This window comes from Equus caballus, chromosome 26 (assembly GCF_041296265.1).
Source record: "Equus caballus isolate H_3958 breed thoroughbred chromosome 26, TB-T2T, whole genome shotgun sequence".
Taxonomy (NCBI): Eukaryota; Metazoa; Chordata; class Mammalia; order Perissodactyla; family Equidae; genus Equus; species Equus caballus.
Window position 1 is genome coordinate 9,499,276 of NC_091709.1, and position 22,479 is coordinate 9,521,754.

Below are 22,479 nucleotides of genomic sequence, written 5' to 3' on the forward strand. Positions count from 1 at the left end.
AAGCAATAACAGACATATATCTAATGTAAGACTGTATACAAACAAGTTATGTAAGTTTAGGATCTCACTGGTTAACCTAAAATGACCTTCATAAGCTCACTTAACAAATTCTTTTTTTCCCCCAAAAAAAACCATTTCACATACTTTTGAGAAGGAAGGAGTTAAATTTCATCATACTCAAAATAATCTTGGATTTTCTCACAGAAAAGCAATCTGTGAGGAAGGAAGAGAAAAAAATAAAATGTATTTCTTATACTTTATTTTTCTTCTGATTATAAAGGTAGTGGGTTTAATCAAGAAAATATAAAAAAATAAATAAATGTAAAGAAAAAAATAAAATTCAGCTACAAACATATCACTAAGAAGAAAACCACTGTTAACAATTTGGTACATTTCTTTTCAGTCTTTTTCATCACAAAAGTGAAACCACTGTCTCCTGTGTCTTTTCAGTAGTTATTTTACCATGAACAGTTTCCCATGTGAATAAATCTTTAAAAACAACAGAGGATTCCATTATATGTAACTACTCCCCTAACTCTAGTCATTCAGGTTATTTTTAATGATTTGCTATTACAAATAATGTCATTATGAACAATCACTACAATTCAATTCTGAAAGTCAACCTAAAAAAGTATCAAACAACAACAACAACAAAGCATTTAGCTCCTCAAATACAGCTATCAAAATCCAGGGTTCATTTTGTTTTGTTTTTCCTAACTATAATAAATAAAATGTCTTTCCATGGAATTCACCTTTTATGAACACTGGAAATGTCCCAAATGTGTCAAACTTTGAAAACCATCTTAAAAAAGGTAACATCTCAATTTGCAATTTAGTGATAAAAATAATTTTGCCAAAAGGAAGACATGACTTCAGGGGATGAAATTACTTCTAGTTCTGACTATGTGCCACAGAGCAGATCAGGAAGCAGGCTGCTCTTTTTCAAAAGTCAATAAATCACTTGAATTATCTTCAACACCTTCCTTTTCATCATCTTTCGTACCTATTATTCTTTATGGAGGTGAGGAACTAATTTGAGACTTCTAGTTAAATACCGCAGATTAAACACACATTTACTTCTGCTCCCACTTGAAAACTTGCCTAAAAAAAAACAGTAAAAATATTTTTATTCTAATAGACCTAAACCGACAAGGAAGAAAAAATGAAAACAGAGAGATGACAACATTTGGACAGCTATTATTTAGAAAGGAGAGAACAAGCTGATTTGTGCTGAAGAACCCCAGAAAACCTCAGGAATCTGAAAGGCCACACACCTCTAAAAGAGGAGAGAGAAGTATGGTCAAAAACAGAAAGATGGGAACTCCTAACCCTCTGGAGGGACTCAGAAGTAAAGGGGCAGGAGAGCAAGGGGTCAGAGGGAAGGGAGGGGCTGAGAGAGAACACGGGTAAGATCAAAGTGTATGGTGAGACAGGAAGGTGGTCCCCATCTCCTCTGTCAACCAGGCTAACTGAGCATGCCTACAGTTAGGGGAAAAAACTACTGATAAACATGGAGGGAAACATCATAAGAGCTAACAGAGCTGCAAGTGCCTGCCTCTGGGAAATACATGGGGAAGGAAAGGGACAGAGCATGACCACTGTTTTTTATTACAAGCTGCTGGGGAAAAAGACCCAAAACTGGTTGCCTCTACAATATCCATTCTTGTTGTCTTCCCTCCTTACTAACAGAATCACACACACGTGTTTACTAAGGAAAAAAAATAATACAAAAAAAATTTCCTAACATAATTTTCAGATGGGGATAGCTAACAAGATGGAAGTAGAAGTTACTGAGTAGGATTTAGGGCAAGATGTTTTTGGCTTACCCCAGAGACACACTGTTCCTGCTACTACTTAGAACTCAGATGTGATGCCTGGAACTCTAGCAACTATCTTGGATTATGAGGCAAACTTGAGATGAGAAAACAAGGACGACTGATAAGAAAGAGCAAATGATGGTACAATAATGATAAAGCCACCATATCATCCCTACACTGTCCATTCAACAGTTCTCACATGAAAAATAAATATGTACTACTGTTTAAGCTATTTGTCAGGTCTCATTATTAACAGCAAAACTAAATCCCTGATATTTAAGTCTTCTATGACTTTTTAAACTAAGTACATATAAAACATTTATAAAAATCAAAAGTAAATCAGGGACTGGCCCAGTGGCGTAGTGGTTAAGTTTGCATGCTATGCTTCGGCAGCCCAGGGTTCGCAGGTTCAGATCCGAAGCACAGACCTACACACCACTCATCAAGCCACACTGTGGCGGCATCCCACATAAAATAGAGGAAGATTGGCACAGATGTTAGCTCAGGGGCAATCTTCCTCACCAAAAAAAAAAAAAAAGTAAATTAAAAAATAATTCCAAATAATAGCAAGAATTGGTAAAAATGTATTATTATACTCTAAGAAACTACTCAAAGAACTATAAATGTTATGTAAACTCTACGCCAAGACTAAGAGATAAACATCGTATTTTCTGAAAACAAAGTTTAGTTTCTCTAAATAAGAGACATTAGCATGTATTCTATAAAACCATGAGGGAAACCCTTTTTTCTGTCAGACTGTCTCTTAGGCACCTATTAAAGTGTCTGGTACATAGAAGTTGCTTAAAATTATTTCAGGATCATTAAATACTTGTTTCCATTTATAACATTACAGACATAAAGTATCCACTAAGAATTCCAAAATAAAGGTTTCTCAACCTCAGCACTATGTACTGATATTGTAGATCAGATAATTCTTTGTTGTTGGTGGTGTGCTGTGCATTGTATGATGATCAACAGCATCCCTGGCCTCTGCCCAGAAGATGCCAGTAGCAACCCCCAATTAAGTCAATCAAAGTATCTGCAGACATTGCCAAATGTCCCCTGCGGGAAACAAACTCTCTGAGAAAATGTAATTGTTTTTGCAAATAATTTAATGCTTCATCAGGAGCATTCGGCTTTTCTAAATAAACAAGAGAATTTCAGAATTGTAACATTTCTAAATTTTCTCTGAAGTTTATTGTGGGATACAAACTGTAAGTGACCTACAGATCAGATTATCACTAATGTCCCTCTTAAGCCTTCAGAGGACTTCTCGTGAGGTAAACATTAATAGCCTCTTTCAATTTAAGCCCTTCCATGTGCTAGGTAGAGTACTGAGCACTTCATGTTCATTCTCTCATTTTATACTCACGACGTCCTCATGGGACGGCTATTAACTCCATTGTAGTAAGAAATAATTTTAAAGTCTCTTTTAATCAACACATCAAAGTGTTTCCAGAAATACTTATTTATCATTCACTATATTCATTCTGGCACTAAACAAGAAGAAAATACCTTAACTTGTTTAGCTTACAATTAATTTATGATCAAAACATTTCAATATATCTAGCAACAAAATAATTGAATTACTAAAACCTTCAGGAACTAGGGAAATGTTCACAGCACCTAACAAGTCAGAGAAAGAACTATTATTTGTTTCCTGAAACATTTTTTACACTGTGGCATAATGAAAGAGTACTTTCTAAATTTTTCATCCATGATTCCCTGAGTACTTCCAGTAACTTTTTTTTCCCCTTTGCCCAACTTGCCAAAAAAATTCACTTTATAATTATTTGAGGATTTATTGTCATTTCAATGTGCCTTTCAGCAGAAATCGAAAGCTGGGTTCCAACCCCAGCTTGTCCATCTGCAGGAACTGAAGTCAAGTTAACCTATTAAGGCCTCAATTTCAACTATGCAACCTGCATAATAAGGTATCTCTGAAGGCCTTAAGAGTTAGTAGGCCCTCAACAAAAACTACTTTCCCCTTCCTTTCATCCTCAAAGCAAATTAAGTATCAGTTAAGGGCCAATTCCATTTCAGCATTTGTTTCGAGTCCACTAGCGACAGCCAAGGAAGGATGTGATCGGGCAGTCTGTCCAACATTACACACGGAACCACTTGGAAATCAACACTTTCAATCTCCCAAATCCATCGTCTCATACATCAGCTGAAGCCTAGGGACAATCCTGTACTCCCTAAGTTGAAGATTTTATCATTACTGGTACTGTTTCTCAAATAGAAAAGCATACCATCAAATGCACTGAGTGCATGCATAATTTAGCACATATTTATCTATTGTCTTCTGTTTTACTTTTCTTTGTGGTAAGACACAAGAACTTCTCTTGCAAAGAAGTGTTCCTTCCTCTCTCCCTTCACCCACACAACCAACTGCCAAGAAATTTTGATTCATATTTCTCTCTAAAAGGAGGAAGATAAATTGGAGCCTTTCTTCTCAATGCCACAAGGCTGTGTGTATAATTCATGTATTTAGTTAACTGTCAGCCATCCAAGTGCATATTACACATTTTATGGATTACTCACAATTAAGTCATTTACTAATGAATGAAAGTTACTTAATTTTACCCTTGGTAAATATTAGGAAACCAAATGTTCAAAAAGAAACAATCACTGGGAATTAGATTATATAATCCACTGCTTCCCTTAAAGGCAAATAAAACAGAAGTATTACCCTAGAATTCTATTAATCAATGGATAAAATTCAACTTAATACAAGAATATTTTATTCCAGCTTAAAGTTTTAACACAAAATAGGACTTCACAAAGCTCACCCACAAGGTGGAACGAGGACACGATCTCTAAGACCAGATCTACTGGTAAGCTAGAGTATTACAAAGTATGTAATGAGGCTTCAGGTAAAAGCTGGTAATGTGAAAGTACGTCAGCATAACACTCATCATTTACCAAGATAAAATAAAAGTTCACTAAGTTCTTCCAGTTTAGTCTTATTTCCTTGAATATTTAGGAGGTAGTGGAGTTTTACAAAATAGTCAACTTCATTTGTTCTCAATTTACTGTCACTCTTCAGATACTGTACTTCATAGGCTAAATTTACTCATTTGTTCTTAAAATTGATTTCAAGAAATAGAATAAGAATACTTAAAAGTCCTCCAAAAATACCCTGGTCCTCAAATAAAATTTCAAATTCTGTAGCAATTAAGGGTTATCTGATAAAGTAAATTAACAAGCGTATCATTTATATTAATGATATAAAAAGCAAAACATAGAAAGAAATAAAAAGCCTTTCTGCCTGTGAATATATTTAAAAGATCAACTGAAACTAATTTTCAAAAACTTAAGTTTCCAATAGATACAAAGTCTGCCCATAATATGGTTTCTAGGTGTAAAATGTCGTCAGAAAACAAGCACTGTAAAGACCCCGAACCTCTAAATCCAGTGAATGCCAACACCAAAAAGAAAGCAAACACGTGGTCAAGAAAGTCACTAAATAGAGAGCGATGCCAAAGAAAACTGACATACCCTTTATACCAAGACAATTTCCACCTTCAAACCAACTTATCTATTGAGAGGGGAGTTTGAAATCAAGACAACTCAAACTAAAGCACTAAAAACTTACCTGAAAATGTCAACTCCATCCTTTTTCTTTCAATGCTTGGAAAGGCATAAAATCAAATTTCAGAAAACATGATGACCATTTCTTGTTAACTTTATTTTCTACTTGTTACCAGAATGAAATTAATAGCTAACTTTAACTAAATATTTAAAGGATCCAAACTCTTTACATATTCACTCGTTTAATTACTATCCTTATTTGACAGAAGAGGAAACTAAGGCACAGAGAAGTAACTTGTCCAAGGTAACACAGCTAAGAAGTGGTGGAGCCATGATTTGAATCCTATACATCCAAGATAAATTTAAAAACAGGAATGAAGTAGAAAAGGTGTAATTAAAATTTATTCCAAAACAGTATGCAAAATAAGAGTGTGGTAAGAGAGAACAAAAACATGAAAACTATAAATATATGTAGATACAAATGTAAATTACACATATCTCACCCCCAGACAAGTACTGTGGCACTATAATATTTGATTATGGTCACAGACTTTAAACTACATCAAACCGTAGCAGCAGTAGAACAAGTAGATAATTTACTGTCACTGTCCAAACGCTGCATTTTACGAGCTAAATAAAACAGGCCTTAATGTAAAGGGGCAGGGCAGCGGGGGGTAGCCCCAGCGGGAGTTGAAAGAAGCTGCTCTCTCCCTTAGTGGGTCCTCAGACCGGGCATGCGCTGCTGGGGGCCACTCCCTGGCCCCCCTCCCAAAGGAACAACCGCCACACTGCCCAATCGCCCTCGCAAGGGAGAGCCCACCACACTGCCCACCCCACCTCCCAAAAGAACAACCACCACACTGCCCACCCCACTTCCCAAAGAAACAACCACCAACTACCCGGCCCCACCTCCCAAAGGAGCAACCACCACACTGCCAACCGAAACTCCCAAATGAGCAACTACCACACTGCCCACCCAAACTCCCAAAGGAGCAACCACCACACTGCCCACCCAAACTCCCAAAGGAGCAACCACCACACTGCCCACCCCACCTCCCAAAGGAGCCACCACCACACTGCCCACCCCACCTCCCAAACGAGCAACCACCACACTGCCCACCCCACCTCCCAAAGGAACAACCACCAACTACCCGGCCCCACCTCCCAAAGGAACCACCACCACACTGCCCACCACACCTCCCAAAAGAACCACCACCAACTACCCGGCCCCAGCTCTCAAAGGAACCACCACCACACTGCCCACCCCACTTCCCAAAGGAACCACCACCACACTGCCCACCCCACTTCCCAAAGGAACGACCACCACACTGCCCACCCCACTTCCCAAAGGAACCACCACCACACTGTCCACCCCACTTCCCAAAGGAACCACCACCACACTGCCCACCCCACTTCCCAAAGGAACGACCACCACACTGCCCACCCCACTTCCCAAAGGAACAACCACCACACTGCCCACCCCACCTCGCAAGGGAGCAACCACCACACCGCCCGGCCGCACCTCCCCAAAGAGCAACGCGCTGCCACGGCGCCAGGCGGGGTAGTGGGGCCAGGCTCGAGGGGACGACAGGCCACCACGGCCTGCGGAGGAGCGGGCCGGCCTCGACAAGACGACAGGCCACCCTGACGGGGACGGGAGGCGCGCGGCGGCGGGGACGGCCTGCCCCTCCCCTCTCGGAACCGGGCAGCGGGGCCGGGGGGCGGGCGGAGAGAACTGCAGCACAGAGCGGCGGCCCGGCAGACGGGCGGCGGGGCCGGCGCGTGTCAGCGGACGCCCTCCCGCCGGCGACCCTGCCTGTCCGCCCGCGGCCCCGACAGACTCTCCCGCACCCCGCGCCCAGGCCCGACAGCCTCGCGGCGCTGCCTCGCGGCGGCCAGGTCGGGGCCGGGCCGGGCCGGGGCCGGGCCGGGCGGCCCGGCGCGGTGACAGGCGGCGCGGCCGCGGCGCTCACCTGACAGAAGCGTCGGCAGTAATCCCGACTGCTGATGCCGCCGCCGCCACCGCCGCCCCGGCCGCCGCCCGCCGCCCGCGGCCCCGCGGGGCCTGGCGGGGCCTCCACGATGGCCACGAGCTCTTCCCCGAGGCGTTCGGCCTCCTGGTCGCTCTCTTCCTCCGCCATGAGGCTCTCGCCGCCCAGCGCGTACCAGCCGCTGCGCCGCCGCCGCCGTAGCTGCCTCGGCGAACCTCCTCCTCCTCCTCCAGTTCCTCCCCTGCCCCCGCCCCAGCCGGACGGGGGCCTCTCGGCGGGCTCTACTTCCGGCTCCGCCCACCCACGCCCCCAGCCTTCATTGGATAGCTCTCGCTGCCAATCATGCCCATGCCCGCCCTTGCACTACTATTGGCCAAATCAGCCGTCTGTTTGCGAGACCCGCGGCCCGTTGGTCACTGCCGCTCGGCGGTTGCTGGGGACCGCCTACGAGCTTCGCCAGAGGCGGCGCAGGAGGACGGGGCGCGGCGGGGGACACGGCGGCCGCCGCGGGGCTCGCTCGGGCGACGGCGGCGGCGGCGGCGGCGGCGACGCGTCCTCCTCCCTCACCCCTCGCTCCTCCCTTTCTTCCTCCTGCTCTCCTCTCCGGCCGGGCCTGGTCCACTTCCCCTAGCGGCGGCCCCGACCCCACGGTACCGAGCGGCGAGGGAGGCCGAGGGTGGGCCCGGCCGTTGGTGCGGGCTGGGCCCGGGGCCTGCTGTCCCGGAGCGGGGCGGGGGCGGGGCCGGGGCGCGGGGCCGCGGGAGGAAGAGGGAGGAGACGGGAAGCTGACAGCGGCCGCGTCGGCCGCGCCTGCCGCCTGCCCCCCTCGGTCGTCGAGCGCGGGGCCCGCGGCCGGCGCCGGGGCCGGGCCGGCGCGCGCAGAGAGCCAGCCCCGGCCCGTCCGTGCCCCGTCCCCGCCCGGGCGGGCCTGCGGCGCGGAGGCAGCGTGGCGGCCGCCTGGAGGCCCGGGCGCGGCGCGGTCCCCCCGAGGGCGCGGTCTGCAGACGGCGGTGTGCGGCGGCGCTACGTTCCTCTCCGTCCGCCCCTGTGCCGCCCCCTCCCCCATGTTTCTTTCTGTTTGTTTTCCGTGTTTTACAGTAAAGGCATGACTTCCTGGCATCGCAGGGAAAATAGGGTGCAAGCCCAGAAACTATTTCCCCACCACCACTTGTTGAAAAACTGATTGGAGGGCATCTCCGGGCTCGAACAAACGAAAAGTGCCGGGGTTTCCTGCGTCTCTGGATTTGCGCTGGAGACGCTTCGCTGTTAGGTATCAAGACGATAAAAACTGGAAACTAATCCGGTAAACATTTAAACTTGAAAACTTCTGATGAGTTTTATTTTGATCTAGTAAATGATTTGCTGCTTCTCCTTTGTTGGCTAATTCCTGTTCTTAACTTTTTAACTTCTTCGTTTAAAGTATCTTCACCTTCTGTTGAAAAACACTTTTGTTCTTCGGGTCTGTAAACTCGAGCATCCTCTACTGGGTGGATACTTGCCTCTGCAGCTACACAAACAGACTTTTGAAAGTTGCAAGACGTTGGAATGTATAGGCCTTTCACGTTAGCACAAGTGATTGAGCATTTTATGCTTCAAAGAATAACGAACGTGTTTATTGTTTTAAAGTTTGAAATCCAAATTTATAGACAAAAGACTTTTCACACAGATTTAGGCATTATTGGGCACAAATATTTAATGTTTTTCATAACTGGTTTAGAGCCATTAATCCTAAATGGATCTGATTTGCTATAGGAGTAGAAGACACTACTAACTTTAAAGTACAAACGTGTAATGGTAATTCGCTAACTGCTTACTAGGCAGGATTCCTATGTCTTGTCTGCTGTCGAAAACCTACAGCCTAACACAGTCTTTAGCACATGAGAGTCATGCGTTAAACAAATTTTTAATGGAAAAAAATAGAATTAAACCTAACCTTTACCATTTGTTCCAGAATAAGTCCGTCTCTGAGTTTATGTCCACAGGTGTCTAACACATCAGCAATTTAAAGTTCTTTTGAGAGAGATTTCATGTCTCCCAACTGTGAATTCTCTAGTATGGATTAATGGAATACTCCATTGTTTCTATTACACTTATAAAGCATAGTTCTTCAGAGCACACTTAGGAATTTCTCTCTAATGTATTTATACAGAAGAGAATTCCATCAAATTCATTTTAATTTCTTATGTCTAGGTTAATGTAAGAGCTCAGCCCAAAGGCGTGGCCCAGGGAACAAGTGGTCATCACCAATAGCGTTTGTTCATATCTCAAGTTTTCGTGATTTTGGCAATGATCATAAAAATTTGTTATTAGGATAAATTAAGATATTAATAAGCTGTGTCTGAGTCAAATATGTGGAGAAATAGTGAGGATAATCGTTTACTTAAATTGTGATTGAGCATCTATCATATACTAGGCACTATGTAAGATTCTTGGTTTTGTTCTAACTTAATTGGTAAGTGAAGTAAATATTGACAAATGTAAGTATTAGTCTTTAGTGGAAAAAACAAAAACTATTAGAAAAAGCGCTCTGCATATCTTGATTATCATCTTTTGGAAAACTTAGTAGAGGTATAGAGAGAGAGAGAGAGGCATTAAAAAATGAGTCACTTGGGGCCAGCCCCGTGGCGGAGTGGTTAAGTCCACTCGCTCTGCTTCCGAGGCCCAGGGTTTCGCAGGTTCGGATCCTGGGCACGGACATGGCACTGTTCATCAGGCCATGCTGAGGTGGCGTCCCACATGGCACAACCAGAGGCATTCACAACTAGAATCTACAACTGTGTACTGGGGGACTTTGGGGAGAAAAAGGAAAAATAAAATCTTAAAAAAAATTTGACTCACTTTGAGCTCTATATTTTGGCTCTGAATTTTAATGTCATTGTTGCTGCTGTTAATTGCATTTGGTCTTGTTCTTTCTTGGTTTTTACTTTTTTTCTTCTAAAAACAATTTAGGAAATTATGTCCATCTTCGTAACAGAATTATGCCCGTTTAGTGGCCCACCTGTTTGAACAAACTTTGTACACAATTCCCTATAATTGTGTTCCTAAAATCAATTGGCCCAGAACTGTGAAGGGAAAGAAGCTCTTTTAAACTTAAATACACATCTAAATGGGATGAAACTAATATAATTAATACTCTAAATATTGACCTGTGATTAGGTTTTTCTAAAAGATATTGACATGGAGGATAATTGGAGTTCTTTTTTATAGCTCTAATTCCTTTGAATTTTATAAAAATCAAGGAATGGACCTAATTGTTACTAGTAATTTGCTCTGGTTTTGCCTGCCTTTACGTATTTCAGGTAAGTTAAGACTTCATGGACACATAGTCTATTAATTTGAATTAAGTTTTCTCAAGTCTTTAATCTTAAAATGTTTATACTTGCCTTTTATTGTTAATTACTTCTCGAGTGAACTGTTGTGATAACACTTGTTTCTCTTGTCTTGAAAGAACCTTATTCAAAGTCAGAATGGAGAGATTTGTAGTAACAGCACCACCTGCTCGAAACCGTTCTAAGACTGCTTTGTATGTGACTCCCCTGGATCGAGTCACGGAGTTTGGAGGCGAGCTGCACGAAGATGGAGGAAAACTCTTCTGCACTTCTTGCAATGTGGTTCTGAATCATGTTCGCAAGTCTGCCATTAGTGACCACCTCAAGTCAAAGACTCATACCAAGAGGAAGGCAGAATTTGAAGAGCAGAATGTGAGAAAGAAGCAGAGGCCCCTAACTGCATCGCTTCAGTGCAACAGTACTGCGCAAACCGAGAAAGTCAGTGTTATCCAGGACTTTGTGAAAATGTGCCTGGAGGCCAACATCCCACTTGAGAAGGCTGATCACCCAGCCGTCCGTGCTTTCCTGTCTCGCCACGTGAAGAATGGAGGCTCCATACCTAAGTCAGACCAGCTGAGGAGAGCATATCTGCCTGATGGATACGAGAATGAGAATCAGCTCCTCAACTCACAAGATTGTTGACAAGGAGGCTACCACCATTGTGATCAAGATAAATAATGTGGAGTATTAAAGTTATGTGTTGATTGTGTGGTTCATTTTTATATTTATTTCATTTAAAATCATGTGATGCAGAATAGTTTTGCAATGTGTATATAGTTGCAGGCAAAACAAAACAAAAACCTCACTGCAAACTTCTTGTTAATTTTAGTCACCAGTGGTGTAAAGCAAAACTTAGGGTTTAGAGTGTGCTAGGATACCTGAAACCTGATGGTTATCTTTCAAATTGATGGTTTTTCTCCTGAAATGTTTGTGCATGGAAGAACTGCCCTGCTTTTTTACCCTGTTGCCATGTATGGTTATTCCTTGTGAGATTACTTAATTACTTGGATTGAAGACTAGCCTAGGAAATTGAAGCTGCTGCCAGGCAACACCACTCACAATAACTTAAAGGAATTATTTCTGATCAGAGGATCCTCTTCAAAAAGGAAGGGCTGGTGGGAAACTTGTATCTTCAGATCCCTAGCAGAAAATGTGTTCATTTCAGGCTATGCTTTACTTGTATATGATGTAGTTACCTTGACTGTCCTTCAGTTCCTCACTGTCTTTTTCCTCTTTTGTAAAGGTTTATTGTATTTAGTAGCAGCTTCAAGTGACCAAAAGACTAAAATCTTTCTTTTAATGTCAGTGCCAAAAACCATGGGGAATTTTGCAGTGACATGATTTTAGTCTCTTATTGTAAACGCATTCTTGATCAACAGCTTTCATTTCAAGCATCATCTTGAATTTGCAAGCTTTTTTTGTGTGTGTCTTGATGTTAAAAGACTTCAGGATTGGCATTTTAATTTAAACAGACCTTTTATGATTGAGTTTCCTGTTTTTGCAGAGAAGTATTAATTACTTTCTGGCTGACAGATCAGATAATAAGGAAATTACCTTCTATACATTAATTTTTCCATAGGGTTTTATAAGAGTTTATTTAGGTAAATAGACTAGAAAGAAAGTATACTTACTTTCACTTTCATGTGCTTTGCCTCTGGTGGTGCAGAGTTTTTAAACATGGATGGTAAACAAGTGTCTAGAAATACAAGGTTTTTGTAGTAGAGATCCGGCAGTATCCTGCATAACTGTTTGGGTGAGGAAATAGTTCTGTTAAAGGTCAGCCACGTTCAGGAAATGATCTCCATCTGAACCTCACTGTCCTGTCAGAGTATCAGTAGCTCAGCCCAGTTGTATCCTGTATATCAGAGACCGGAATTAGATTTTTAAAAAACTAAACAGCTGAAAACTTGGACTGGAGCTTTAAAAAAAAGTCAATTTCTTTGAAAACATTCAAGTTAAAAATATTTATAAAATATATTTCTGTTACAAAGCACTGACAAATGATGCCCTATGTGACTTGGAGTTATCTTTGAGGTCATTTTACCACAAATCATTTTTTAAAAAACTGAAGTGAATAAGGAAAAAGGTGGATTTTATATTTTTCAGAAACAGCTCTCCGTGTCTCAGTCTCCCTTACAGACTTGAAGTCCCTAGTTCAGGTTGTCAAACTGCTCATCTGATTTTAGATTTTATGTGGGGTTTTTTGTTTTTATTTTGAACGACCAGTGTTTCTCATGTCCAGTTATGTTAAAGTAGCACAATAAATGCCCAGAGCAGTGCTCTCATTGATAAGGCACATCCGTGAGGACGCCAGCAGTAAAACAGTCAAATATTCTTTGCTTTTACTTCCTTTAGTAAAGAATTTGTAGGCAACCATGTTTGAATTATCTAAAGATAGAAGATCTAAGAAGCTAGGAAAATAATTGAGTTTTATAGCACTATTTTCAGAATACAAAAACAAGGTTAGATATACAATCATTTTAATTTTTTGAAGTTCCATGTGATTCAGACTGCTCCCTGTTTGGATATGAATTTGCGCTAACAGCAAACACACAGTAGCAGAACAGCTTTGAGTAGTCCTGAGCAGTAAATTGGACGATGTTGTGCTGGGAAAACAGCAATAGTTCACATTTGAGTTTCTATTGTTATTACTGATTTGATGATCGTTTAGGTCCCATGTATCTTGATGTGTTTCTCCAGGCTCCTAACTATTGCCATGTACACTATCTAGGGGCATAATCCATCCTCCCGTTGGGATTGTATCATGTCCTTAGAAGCGTTTTCCATCCTGTTGTGGAGGTTTAGTGTGTTTCTTTACTGATTATGAAACTGTTCATTCCCTGAAACTGGTTAACTTTGTCTCATGGTGAAATAGATAAAGCAGAATGATTGTTATAGCCTGCTCAAACTGGTACAAATCGGTGAAACCACGGTTGGCATATGTTAGATAACAGATGAGAATGTCTAAGAGGCATATGCTGCTGTGGAGGTGTAGTGGACGTGTGTACAGAAGCTTTCAATCTTTATAGTGTTAGTGTAATGCTATACTATTGGAAAAATAGCAGTTTTTTCTATTTTATAAGTTGTATGCAGAAACTTAAGATTTGTAATGTTTCATTTATAAACTGCCTTCTTCAACACATGCTTACCTGTTAATAGTGTTTTCTTGAGGTATAGTAGTATGTCTTCCAGAATTTCACTATATGCTCACAGTAAGTAGTTCCTAGCTTGTTGAAATGTTAAATTCCCTGTTGGTTTCTTTTGATTCTGTGGGGCATATAGCAAGCGTGAAGGACATTGTGATCATTTCTTACAGGGTGAAAATTTAGAAAGATCGTGTATGAGAGCCTAAACAGTTATTTTATTCATTGTCATCTTTGAGTAAGACTTTTTTTTTTCTTTAAACAAATGCTACTTCCAGTTAATGCATTTAGCCCTACGGAATTTTCAGGGACCAGAAAACTTTAAAGAAAAAGTTCTGCATCTTACAATTGTAAGCAATTAAATATCGGCTTGGGATTGTTCTGTAGTATTCATTGCTTAAAAACTATTGTAAGTAACAGTTGGCAAGATCTCCAAGCAGAAAATTCCATGTTAAAACTTTCGCTTGAAAGAATTTGTGTGTGAATGTTAATGGAAAACACATTTAAACAGAATAAAATTTAAGGTGGCCCAGAACGAAAGCCACAAGTGAGTGGTCATTTGGTGCTTAGTCTTTGTAAGGGCTCTCCATGGTTTGACTTGCTCCAACTGCCTTTCAATGAGGACACGTCCCCTTAAAGCATGTTCATCAAATACAAGACTCGTTCTACAATTTCATTGGAAATCTTAGCCTGAAATGAATTGCTTTAGCGCTGATTGAAGTGTGAATAGTGGAGTGGCTATCCTAAACCTTGGTTTATCTCAGTTCACGCTATCAGATTTCTGAGGTAACACAGTTCTTACCCAGTGGTAATCTACTTGTAGCCAGAATACTGTATTCATTAAAATTGGACTATGTTCACTTTTGTATTCCTGTGCTTTTTTTTTGCGCACGCGTGTATCCCTAGTATAAATGTGTCGCTTTTAAAGTTTTGTCTCTGTGACTTTTGGAAATAAATTTTTTTAAAATTTGTTTCATAACTTTCGGAAAGCACATTTTGTTTTATGAGTCAATAACATTTCATAATTCCAAAAGATGAACAGAATTTTATTAATAATTTTTTTCCTACTAGTTATCTCTCTGTAGGATTATTAATCCTTAATGACCAATGTAAAAGGATATATTGTCAAGTCAGATTCACATCATAGCTGCAGATAGCACTTTTCCCAAAAAATTATATAGGTATTATATAAACAAGCTTCATCAGTAATTGGAAGCATTTTAATTTTCTACTTTTAGAAGTATTATGAAAGACAAAGGCCTAATTTGCATCTCATACGTTTAACTGGTTTCGGAAAGCTTTACTATATTATTTGCCGCTGGGGGCAAAAAGGAAAAATGCATAGAAGTTGAAAATTGTCTTTCATTTTAGTAGTTTTATGTAGTTCTGAGGGCAAGTGTTCCTCCTCCTATTTCCTTGTATTGGCAAAAAATTAATGAATTTATAAAGTAATTAACTTTTTTCTTCCTGGAATCAAAATGATAGAAAAGCCCCTAAGAAATCGGGCAGTACTTCCACTTTCAGTTTAATATCTCCAAATCCTCAGAGCTCTGTCTTCATTTTTCCTTAAGACTACTCTCATCATTACCTTGATTAAACGTAAACCAATTAAACGTATGTGCCTCTGGGTCTCATAACAGTTCTTTTTTCTGACAGTGTGTGTAAATTGAGTTGTATGATGTACCTGTAATTTGTATGTCATGATGCAGAGATGCTCCTGGGGTCAGACTAGCTAACCTTACCCTGTGAAACCTAAAACTAGGAAGTAGAATAGGAGTGACTTTTGATGTAAGGCATGACTTCTATCTGATTAGGCCCCTAATATGTTACTTGATTTCAATTGTTTTATATGCAAACATTTTCTTTTTCTTTTTAATTTTTTTGGTGAGGAAAATGGGCCCTGAGCTGACATCTGTTGCCAATCTTCCTCATTTTGCTTGAGGAAGGTTGTTGCTGACCTAACATCTATGCCAGTCTTCCTCTATTTTTTGAATGTGGGCTGCTGCCACAGCATGGCTTGATGAGTGGTGTGTAGGTCTGAACCCCTGAACCCTGGGTGACTGAAGCAGAGTACACAAACTTAACCACTATGTCATTGGGCCAGCCCCAATAAATGCATGCTATTTACAGTGAATGCTACTTAGCTCTCGTTAAAATGTTGGAATCATAATTTAAAAACTCATGTCCTCAAGTTCTTGGTTAAGTTTGAATAATATGCAATCAATTAGTATTATTGAGTTCCTATCATCTGCCTGATACTACTCTGGCCACTGGGGACACATCAGAGAAAATTTGAAATCCATGCCTTTAAGAAACATACATTCTAGTGATGACTCATTGTCATAATACAGTGATGGGATGCGGGGGGTGCCACATAGCGATTTTTCTAGGCAACTCCCTTAAGCATTCCTCATGAGACTAGTTAGTTACCAGCTGAATAGTTGTCACAGGTTTCATCTTGATTCTAAAAGTCTTATGTTATACAAGAAGAGTAATAAAAATTGAAAATTTGCAGATTAAACATATCCTTTGAAAACCTAGTATTCTACGTAATCCATAAAATATGTTTCCAGATTAAAATCTATTAAGCAGTGGGATTGACCGATTTAAATGCCTGAAAGATAAGAACCTGCCCCATGATCTAATGCAATGCCCATGGTAAATCAAGAGCCTCACTGAATATTGAATGTCCAGATAGTCACTGGTGTGCCTAATCATGCTAACTAATGATCTTCATAATCCTCCCCCAGGGCTGGTGCATGCGTTAGATGACAGACTCTCCAAACTTTTCTGTTTAAGCATAAAAGGAATCAATGTGTAATGGAAGACGTTGTTTTTTATATGGCTTTTCCTCTTTCAATTTTTTCTTCCCATGCTTATGTAGTACATATTCAATAATAATAATTTTATGTATTCTTTTTAATTTAGCAAATTTCACTTTGTTGTTGTTGTTGAGGAAGATTGTCCCTGAGCTAACGTCCATGCCAGTCTTCCTCTATTTTGTATATGGGATGCCACCACAGCATGGCCCCCAAAAGTGGTGTAGGTCCACGCCTGGGAACTGAATTCTGGCCTCCAAAGCAGAGCACATCAAACTTAACCACTAGGCCACAGGGCTGTCCCTGGAAAATTCCACTTTTGTGAGTATATTCTGCAGAAGCAATAGCCAATATGTAAAGATATATGTAAAAGGAAGTTCATTTTAAAATTATAATAGTAAACAACTGCGAATACTATGAGTGTCCAACAATAAAGGAATGGTCCAAAAATTATGACACATCCATATTATGGAGCCATTCAAGTGATCTAAAAGTATGGACCAGAAGAGATGTCTACAATATTGCTAAGTTAAAAGATAATTACACAGTGTTTTTCTTATTTTTGAGAAAAAAAGAACAATGCTATATAAGTGTACTACGTTTGTATGAGACGATAATACACACCAAATGTTAAGATTACTGACAAGTGGTGATATTGAATGGGGCAGAAGAGAATATTTGCCTTTTTTTTATATACTTTGTATGTTGGCTTATTTACAACAAGTACATGTTATCTTTGTAACACACACAAAATATGAAGTATACTTTCATTGAAACCTGCTAACATGATAGTTATATCTAAACCGTAAATAGCAATATCGCATAATTTATCTACTTTATTAATGAAAGTATCAAAGAATTTTAATTGCTGAGCAAATATTTAAAAACATCTTTTTCTGGAGTCTTTAAAATTTACTTTTATAGGGGCCTGCCCTGTGGCCGAGTGGTTAAGTTTGCACGCTCGGCTTCAGCAGCCCAGGGTTTCGTCGGTTTGGGTCCTGGGGGTGGACATGGCACCGCTCATCAGGCCATGCTGAGGTAGCGTCCCACATAGCACAACCAGAGGCACTCACAACTAGGATATACAGCTATGTACTGGGGGTGCTTTGGGGAGAAGAAGAAGGAATAAAAAAAAGAAGACTGTCAAACATGTTAGCTCAGGTGGCAATCTTTAAAAAAAAAAAGAAAAGAAAAAATGATTTTTTTCTTTTTGAGGAAGATTAGCCCTGAGCTAACATCTGCTGCCAATCCTCCTCTTTTTGCAGAGGAAGACTGGCCCTGAGCTAACATCCGTGCCCATCTTCCTCTACTTTATACATGGGATGGCTACCACAGAATGGCTTGCCAAGCAGTGCCATGTCCACGCCCGGGATCTGAACCAGCGAACCCTGGGCCGCCGAAGCAGAACGTGCGCACTTAACCACTGTGCCACAGGGTCAGCCCTGATTATTATTTGTTTTTTAATTTATTTTTATAAAATTTAGTTGCACATTCACAAAGTTAAATCATCTTTCTTTTTCCCAAGTTATTCATTGCTAAGAATGTAATGGGGAGTTAATTTCAAAGCTATGACTTTAGTATCCCTGTACTTCTATAAATAGCCTGAACTTTCTAGTTGTTTACAGTAGTTGTATACATTACTCTGTGTAATGTATACTATATACTGTGCATTGGTAATGCCTATAAGAAACATAAATTTAACCACTGCTAAAACTCTGTAGACATGTTTCAAAATCTGTCAGTTAATTGGAATAAGAGGAAGGTCTTAAATATCTTCAGGTAATTCTATATCACTTATGGCTTCTATATAACACCTTAATTTCCTCTTTCAGAAAACCAGCATTAGATCAGGACTGCAACTCCATGTCTGGTAATCATTTGTCACCTAATTCTATTCCTCTCCGAGAAGGTTGCTATTCCAGAACTTTGTCTTTTGGATACTCTTTTTCTACTGGGGGATGCCCTGGCATCTCCTTTCTTACTGACACAACAGTAATTTCTTTACTACTCGGTATAGTAGTAACATTGAACAATCAGAGCGCAATCTTTCCCTGTACCAATGGCCATCTATTCTTAATCTTTCTTTCCTGTCTGATTTTTCTACTTTCTCCTATAATGCCTCCTCATCTCTTCCCCTTGTAGACTCTTAATGCTACACCTTTGGCTAATATAAAATATTATCAACTCACCATGGGATCGCAAGAGTTGCAAGTAGAAAATTCGTATCTATAATCCCATAGTCATTAATCCACGTTTTTACACGTGCCCACAAAATGAAGCAGATTTTTGTAATTCAAGCTGCAAATACTGCCAGAATGCTGCATCTAGTACCTTCACTGAGTCAAACGTGCACGTGACTCTGGAGTCTACATTTCTGTAGAAGTAGGTTTTACAATAAAATTCTCTGCCACTGCAATTAAACTCAGTAGGTATATATTAAAGTGTCTGTCACATTGACTTTTGTGTTTGTTAACCAATATTGATGATGGAGCTAATACTATAAATATCTGATCAACTTAATTGTTTTCTTAAGGCTATATAGAGTATCAATCATCCTACTACATTTAGGAAAGAAATAACATTTATAGATATATTTTCAAATTATATTCAGCGTATTTTGTTGTCATTTTATTTGCTTCTGTATTCTTTTGTTAATTTGTTATTTTTGTCAAAGTAATACCTGCTCCTGGTCTAAAATATCAGATAATGCTAAATGATTGATAGGCATTAATCCCTGCCCCTCTCTCTCACCCTCTCCGGTCTTCAATTCCCCATCACCTTTAAATTCTTTAAACTGTTTCTTTTATACGTACTTTCATATTTCTGAATAGCATGCTTATACTAGAATTTTGATTGATCAACTTTAGACATGATGCTTAACAATGAAGAGTTGTTCTTTCCACTATCATCATCCTACACTTGGCCTCACCATAGGATTTTTATGTAGTTAAAATCAATAGAAAATTTTCTCATTTTTATGACCATGTAAATGATTGTTTGCCACTAAACCAAATAGTGTACTGAGATTCTTTCCTTTTTCATACAATTTTTAAATTTTTCTTAAAGTTAATAATTTTATCATTTTTTCATGTGCTTGACTTCTCTTTCTTTCCAAATGCACCAAGATATGGCAAATACCTATATATTGCAGGTAACTTTCAAATAGTTAAAGATGTCAAATAAACTATCAATTCTATTTATTTTCCTGGAGACTACCTTTCCAGCCTTCTTTCCTCGTGCTCCAATCTGAACTTGTTTTTCTCTAGGTCCAAAGCAGTGGTCATTCTGGGTTGTCTTTTGCTTTTCTGCTTAGATCCTTCCTTTCCCGTATTCGAGATCCCGTGCCTTGCCTAGTCCACTGCTTGACTTAAGCACATCCTCCAAAAGCTTCCTAAGGAATGTGGAAAGTTTATTTCTTGATATCATGCATGACTAAAAATAACTTCATCATTCCCTCACAATTAATTGAAACTTTGGCTAAGAAGGTTGAAAATAATTTTCTTTGATAATTTGAAGGCATTACATTGTTCCATTGTCTTTTAGTATCTAGTGTTGTGTTAAGAAGTCTAGAGCTTTTCTCAGTCTTGTTCTTTAGCTTATAAGATGGTTTTATGTTTAGATATTTATAGCATAATTATTTACCTCCAGAAAAGCAGCAAAGTAAAAAGATATCCCAGGATGACCACTCTGTTGGACCTAGAGAACAGCAGGCTCAGACTGGAGCACGAGAAAAGAGGGCTGGGAAGGTAGGCTCCAGGAAAATAGCTGGAATTATATTAGTTTGTATTATATTTATATTATTGCTTTGATAATCGTCTCCATTTATTCTATCCTGCTTTTGATTTCTAAGAACTCTTTCTTGTTTTCTGAACATTTCCTTTTCATCCCATTTTAGGTTTATGATTGCAGTATTTTCTTTTATCTCTCTGTGACTATTAATTATAATTTTGTAAAAGCTTTCTTCTGCTCCTGCATTGTGTCTATTTCCTCCAGGCCTCTCTGTTTCTGACTGTTTCAGTCTGTCTCTTTCTCGTTATTTGTCTAGTGCTTTTTGGATGCTCATTCATATTTAAGAACTAAGTAGCTGGTAAGAGTCCCTGTGTGCTTGGGTGGGACTTGGCAACAGGGAGAGCAATAAGAAGCAAAATACCAAGAAAACCTTTTCGTGTTTGCAAAATGGTGTGCCAAAGAAAGGAATAAATCAAAGTTCATTATGACAGTCCCAGTATCGACAGCCTGTGAAAGGTCATTATGAAAATCCAGGAAAGAGAACACCGTTAGGTAAAATGAAAACAGGGTTTTGATTATTTTAGAAACTTCTTTTAATGTACTTTATGAGGTAGAAATTAATCCCCACCCAAAGGTAGCTCTAAACCCTGATGGAAAACCCTGGGCTTAATAGAGATGAAGGGGACAGATGAAGGAATATTTGACCCTAAAGAGACGTCTTTTGTCCCTAAGATAAGAGGAAGCAATGATACAAGTGATATGGTAAGAAATACAATGGGAGTAGGTATAGCTGACTAAGAACCATTTAAGTGAAATATATAGAAGCCATCAACTCTAAAGTATCTTAATCAGTAAGAAAGTTCTTTTGCTGAAGTCTTATCAGTTGGTACACTGTTCAGCCTCGTGGAATGTCTAAGGAGCGCTGCCTCATGCCGCTCCTGGGGAAAGAAAAAAAAAGAAGCAAAACAGAATCGATGAAGAACCCCAAAAGCTAGTTTTTGAAAATCATTTATCTAAGTGCTTTCAGTTTCTTCCAATTCACGAGGAAAGGGATGACAAGGATGCGGAGTTACTAGAATTCTTAAAAAAGGATGGGTAAGAAAGCTATTTTGGGTGGAACTGTGTTCCCTCAAAATTCATATGTTCAAGGCCTGATCCCTAGCACCTCAGAATGTGACCTTATTTGGACATAGGAGCATCGCAGGTCTATTTAGTTAGGATCAGGTCATGCTGGAATAGGATGCACACCTAATCCAGCAGGACTGGTGCCATGTGGAGAAGGACATTTGAACATAGACACGCACACACAGGGAGAGTGTCCTGTGAAGACGAAGGCAGAAATTGAGGTGAGGCAGCAGAAGCCAAGGAACATCAAAAACTGCCAGCAAACCCCCAGCAGGTGAGAGAGACACATGAAATGGATTCTCCTTCACAGCCTCAGAAGGAACCAATCCCGCCTACACCTTGATCTTGGACTTTTAGCCTGCAGAACTGTGAGGCAATACATTTCTGTTGCTTAAGCCACCAAGTTTGTGGTTAGTGGTAATTTGTTACAGCAGTGTGAGGAATGTATGGTTCAATATGTAATAATTCTTTTAATTCCATGTTGTTAGCCCCTCCCTCATTACAACCCTCTGTTCAACTGGCTTTCCTGAGTCTGGAGCATTTCTGGTTCAAATTATCCAGAGAATAATCTTCCGGTCCTTTTCTTGGTGAGAGGTGTGATGTGTGAGTGGGAAATAGTTGCCTACTTGTGTGGTCTAGGGAATGGGCCTGGAGCATGTCAAGAGCATCCTTGCAGCTGGCAAGTGCTGAGCTTCTGAGGTGTTCCCTAGGGTGACTTGACTCACTCTGTGTATCTTCTCCACCCCAGTCAGTCACTTATTTTCAGTCAACTACCTATACTTTAAACTATATTTTGAAAGTTGAGGAAATTTCTCATACATTATGTGTGTCCTTTTCCATTTCATTTGTCCTTGAGTTTTATATGCACACACATGGTTTTAACTCATGTATTTTTATTTTGGTAAAGTTTTATGAGAGAAAAGAGATAAATACATGCTAATTCACCATTTTTAACCAGAAGTCCTTTGCTTCTGGTCTCAATATGTTACATT

The 22,479-nt window shown here is 40.2% G+C and overlaps 2 protein-coding genes across 7 annotated transcripts in view; one reads left to right on the forward strand and one right to left on the reverse strand.

Moving 5' to 3' along the window:
• ZNF654 (zinc finger protein 654) overlaps window positions 1-7,604 on the reverse strand; it is an 84,429-nt gene extending 76,825 nt beyond the window's left edge. For 2 of the 6 annotated variants that reach the window (XM_070252148.1, XM_070252147.1), the window contains exon 1: window positions 7,325-7,441. Coding sequence is in view for 2 of the 6 variants with exons in the window: in XM_023630386.2 (XP_023486154.1) it covers window positions 7,325-7,492 (168 nt within the window). In the remaining 4 variants the exon portion in view is untranslated. Of the gene's footprint in view, window positions 1-5,415; window positions 5,446-7,324 lie in introns of those variants that run through there. The other 4 variants (XM_023630386.2, XM_070252151.1, XM_070252149.1 and 1 more) reach the window with 4 other exon arrangements.
• A 196-nt stretch (window positions 7,605-7,800) lies between these two features.
• On the forward strand, window positions 7,801-14,674 carry CGGBP1 (CGG triplet repeat binding protein 1). Its single transcript, XM_005606097.4, has 3 exons — window positions 7,801-7,992; window positions 8,441-8,645; window positions 10,791-14,674. The coding sequence occupies exon 3, from the start codon at window positions 10,810-10,812 to the stop codon at window positions 11,311-11,313; it is 504 nt and encodes a 167-aa protein (XP_005606154.1). The 5' UTR covers window positions 7,801-7,992; window positions 8,441-8,645; window positions 10,791-10,809; the 3' UTR covers window positions 11,314-14,674.
• Window positions 14,675-22,479: the final 7,805 nt, after the last annotated feature.

Excerpts from the sequence above, each read along its gene's own strand:
- CGGBP1 (XM_005606097.4), top strand. The coding sequence starts at position 10,810 with ATGGAGAGATTTGTAGTAACAGCACCACCTGCTCGAAACCGTTCTAAG.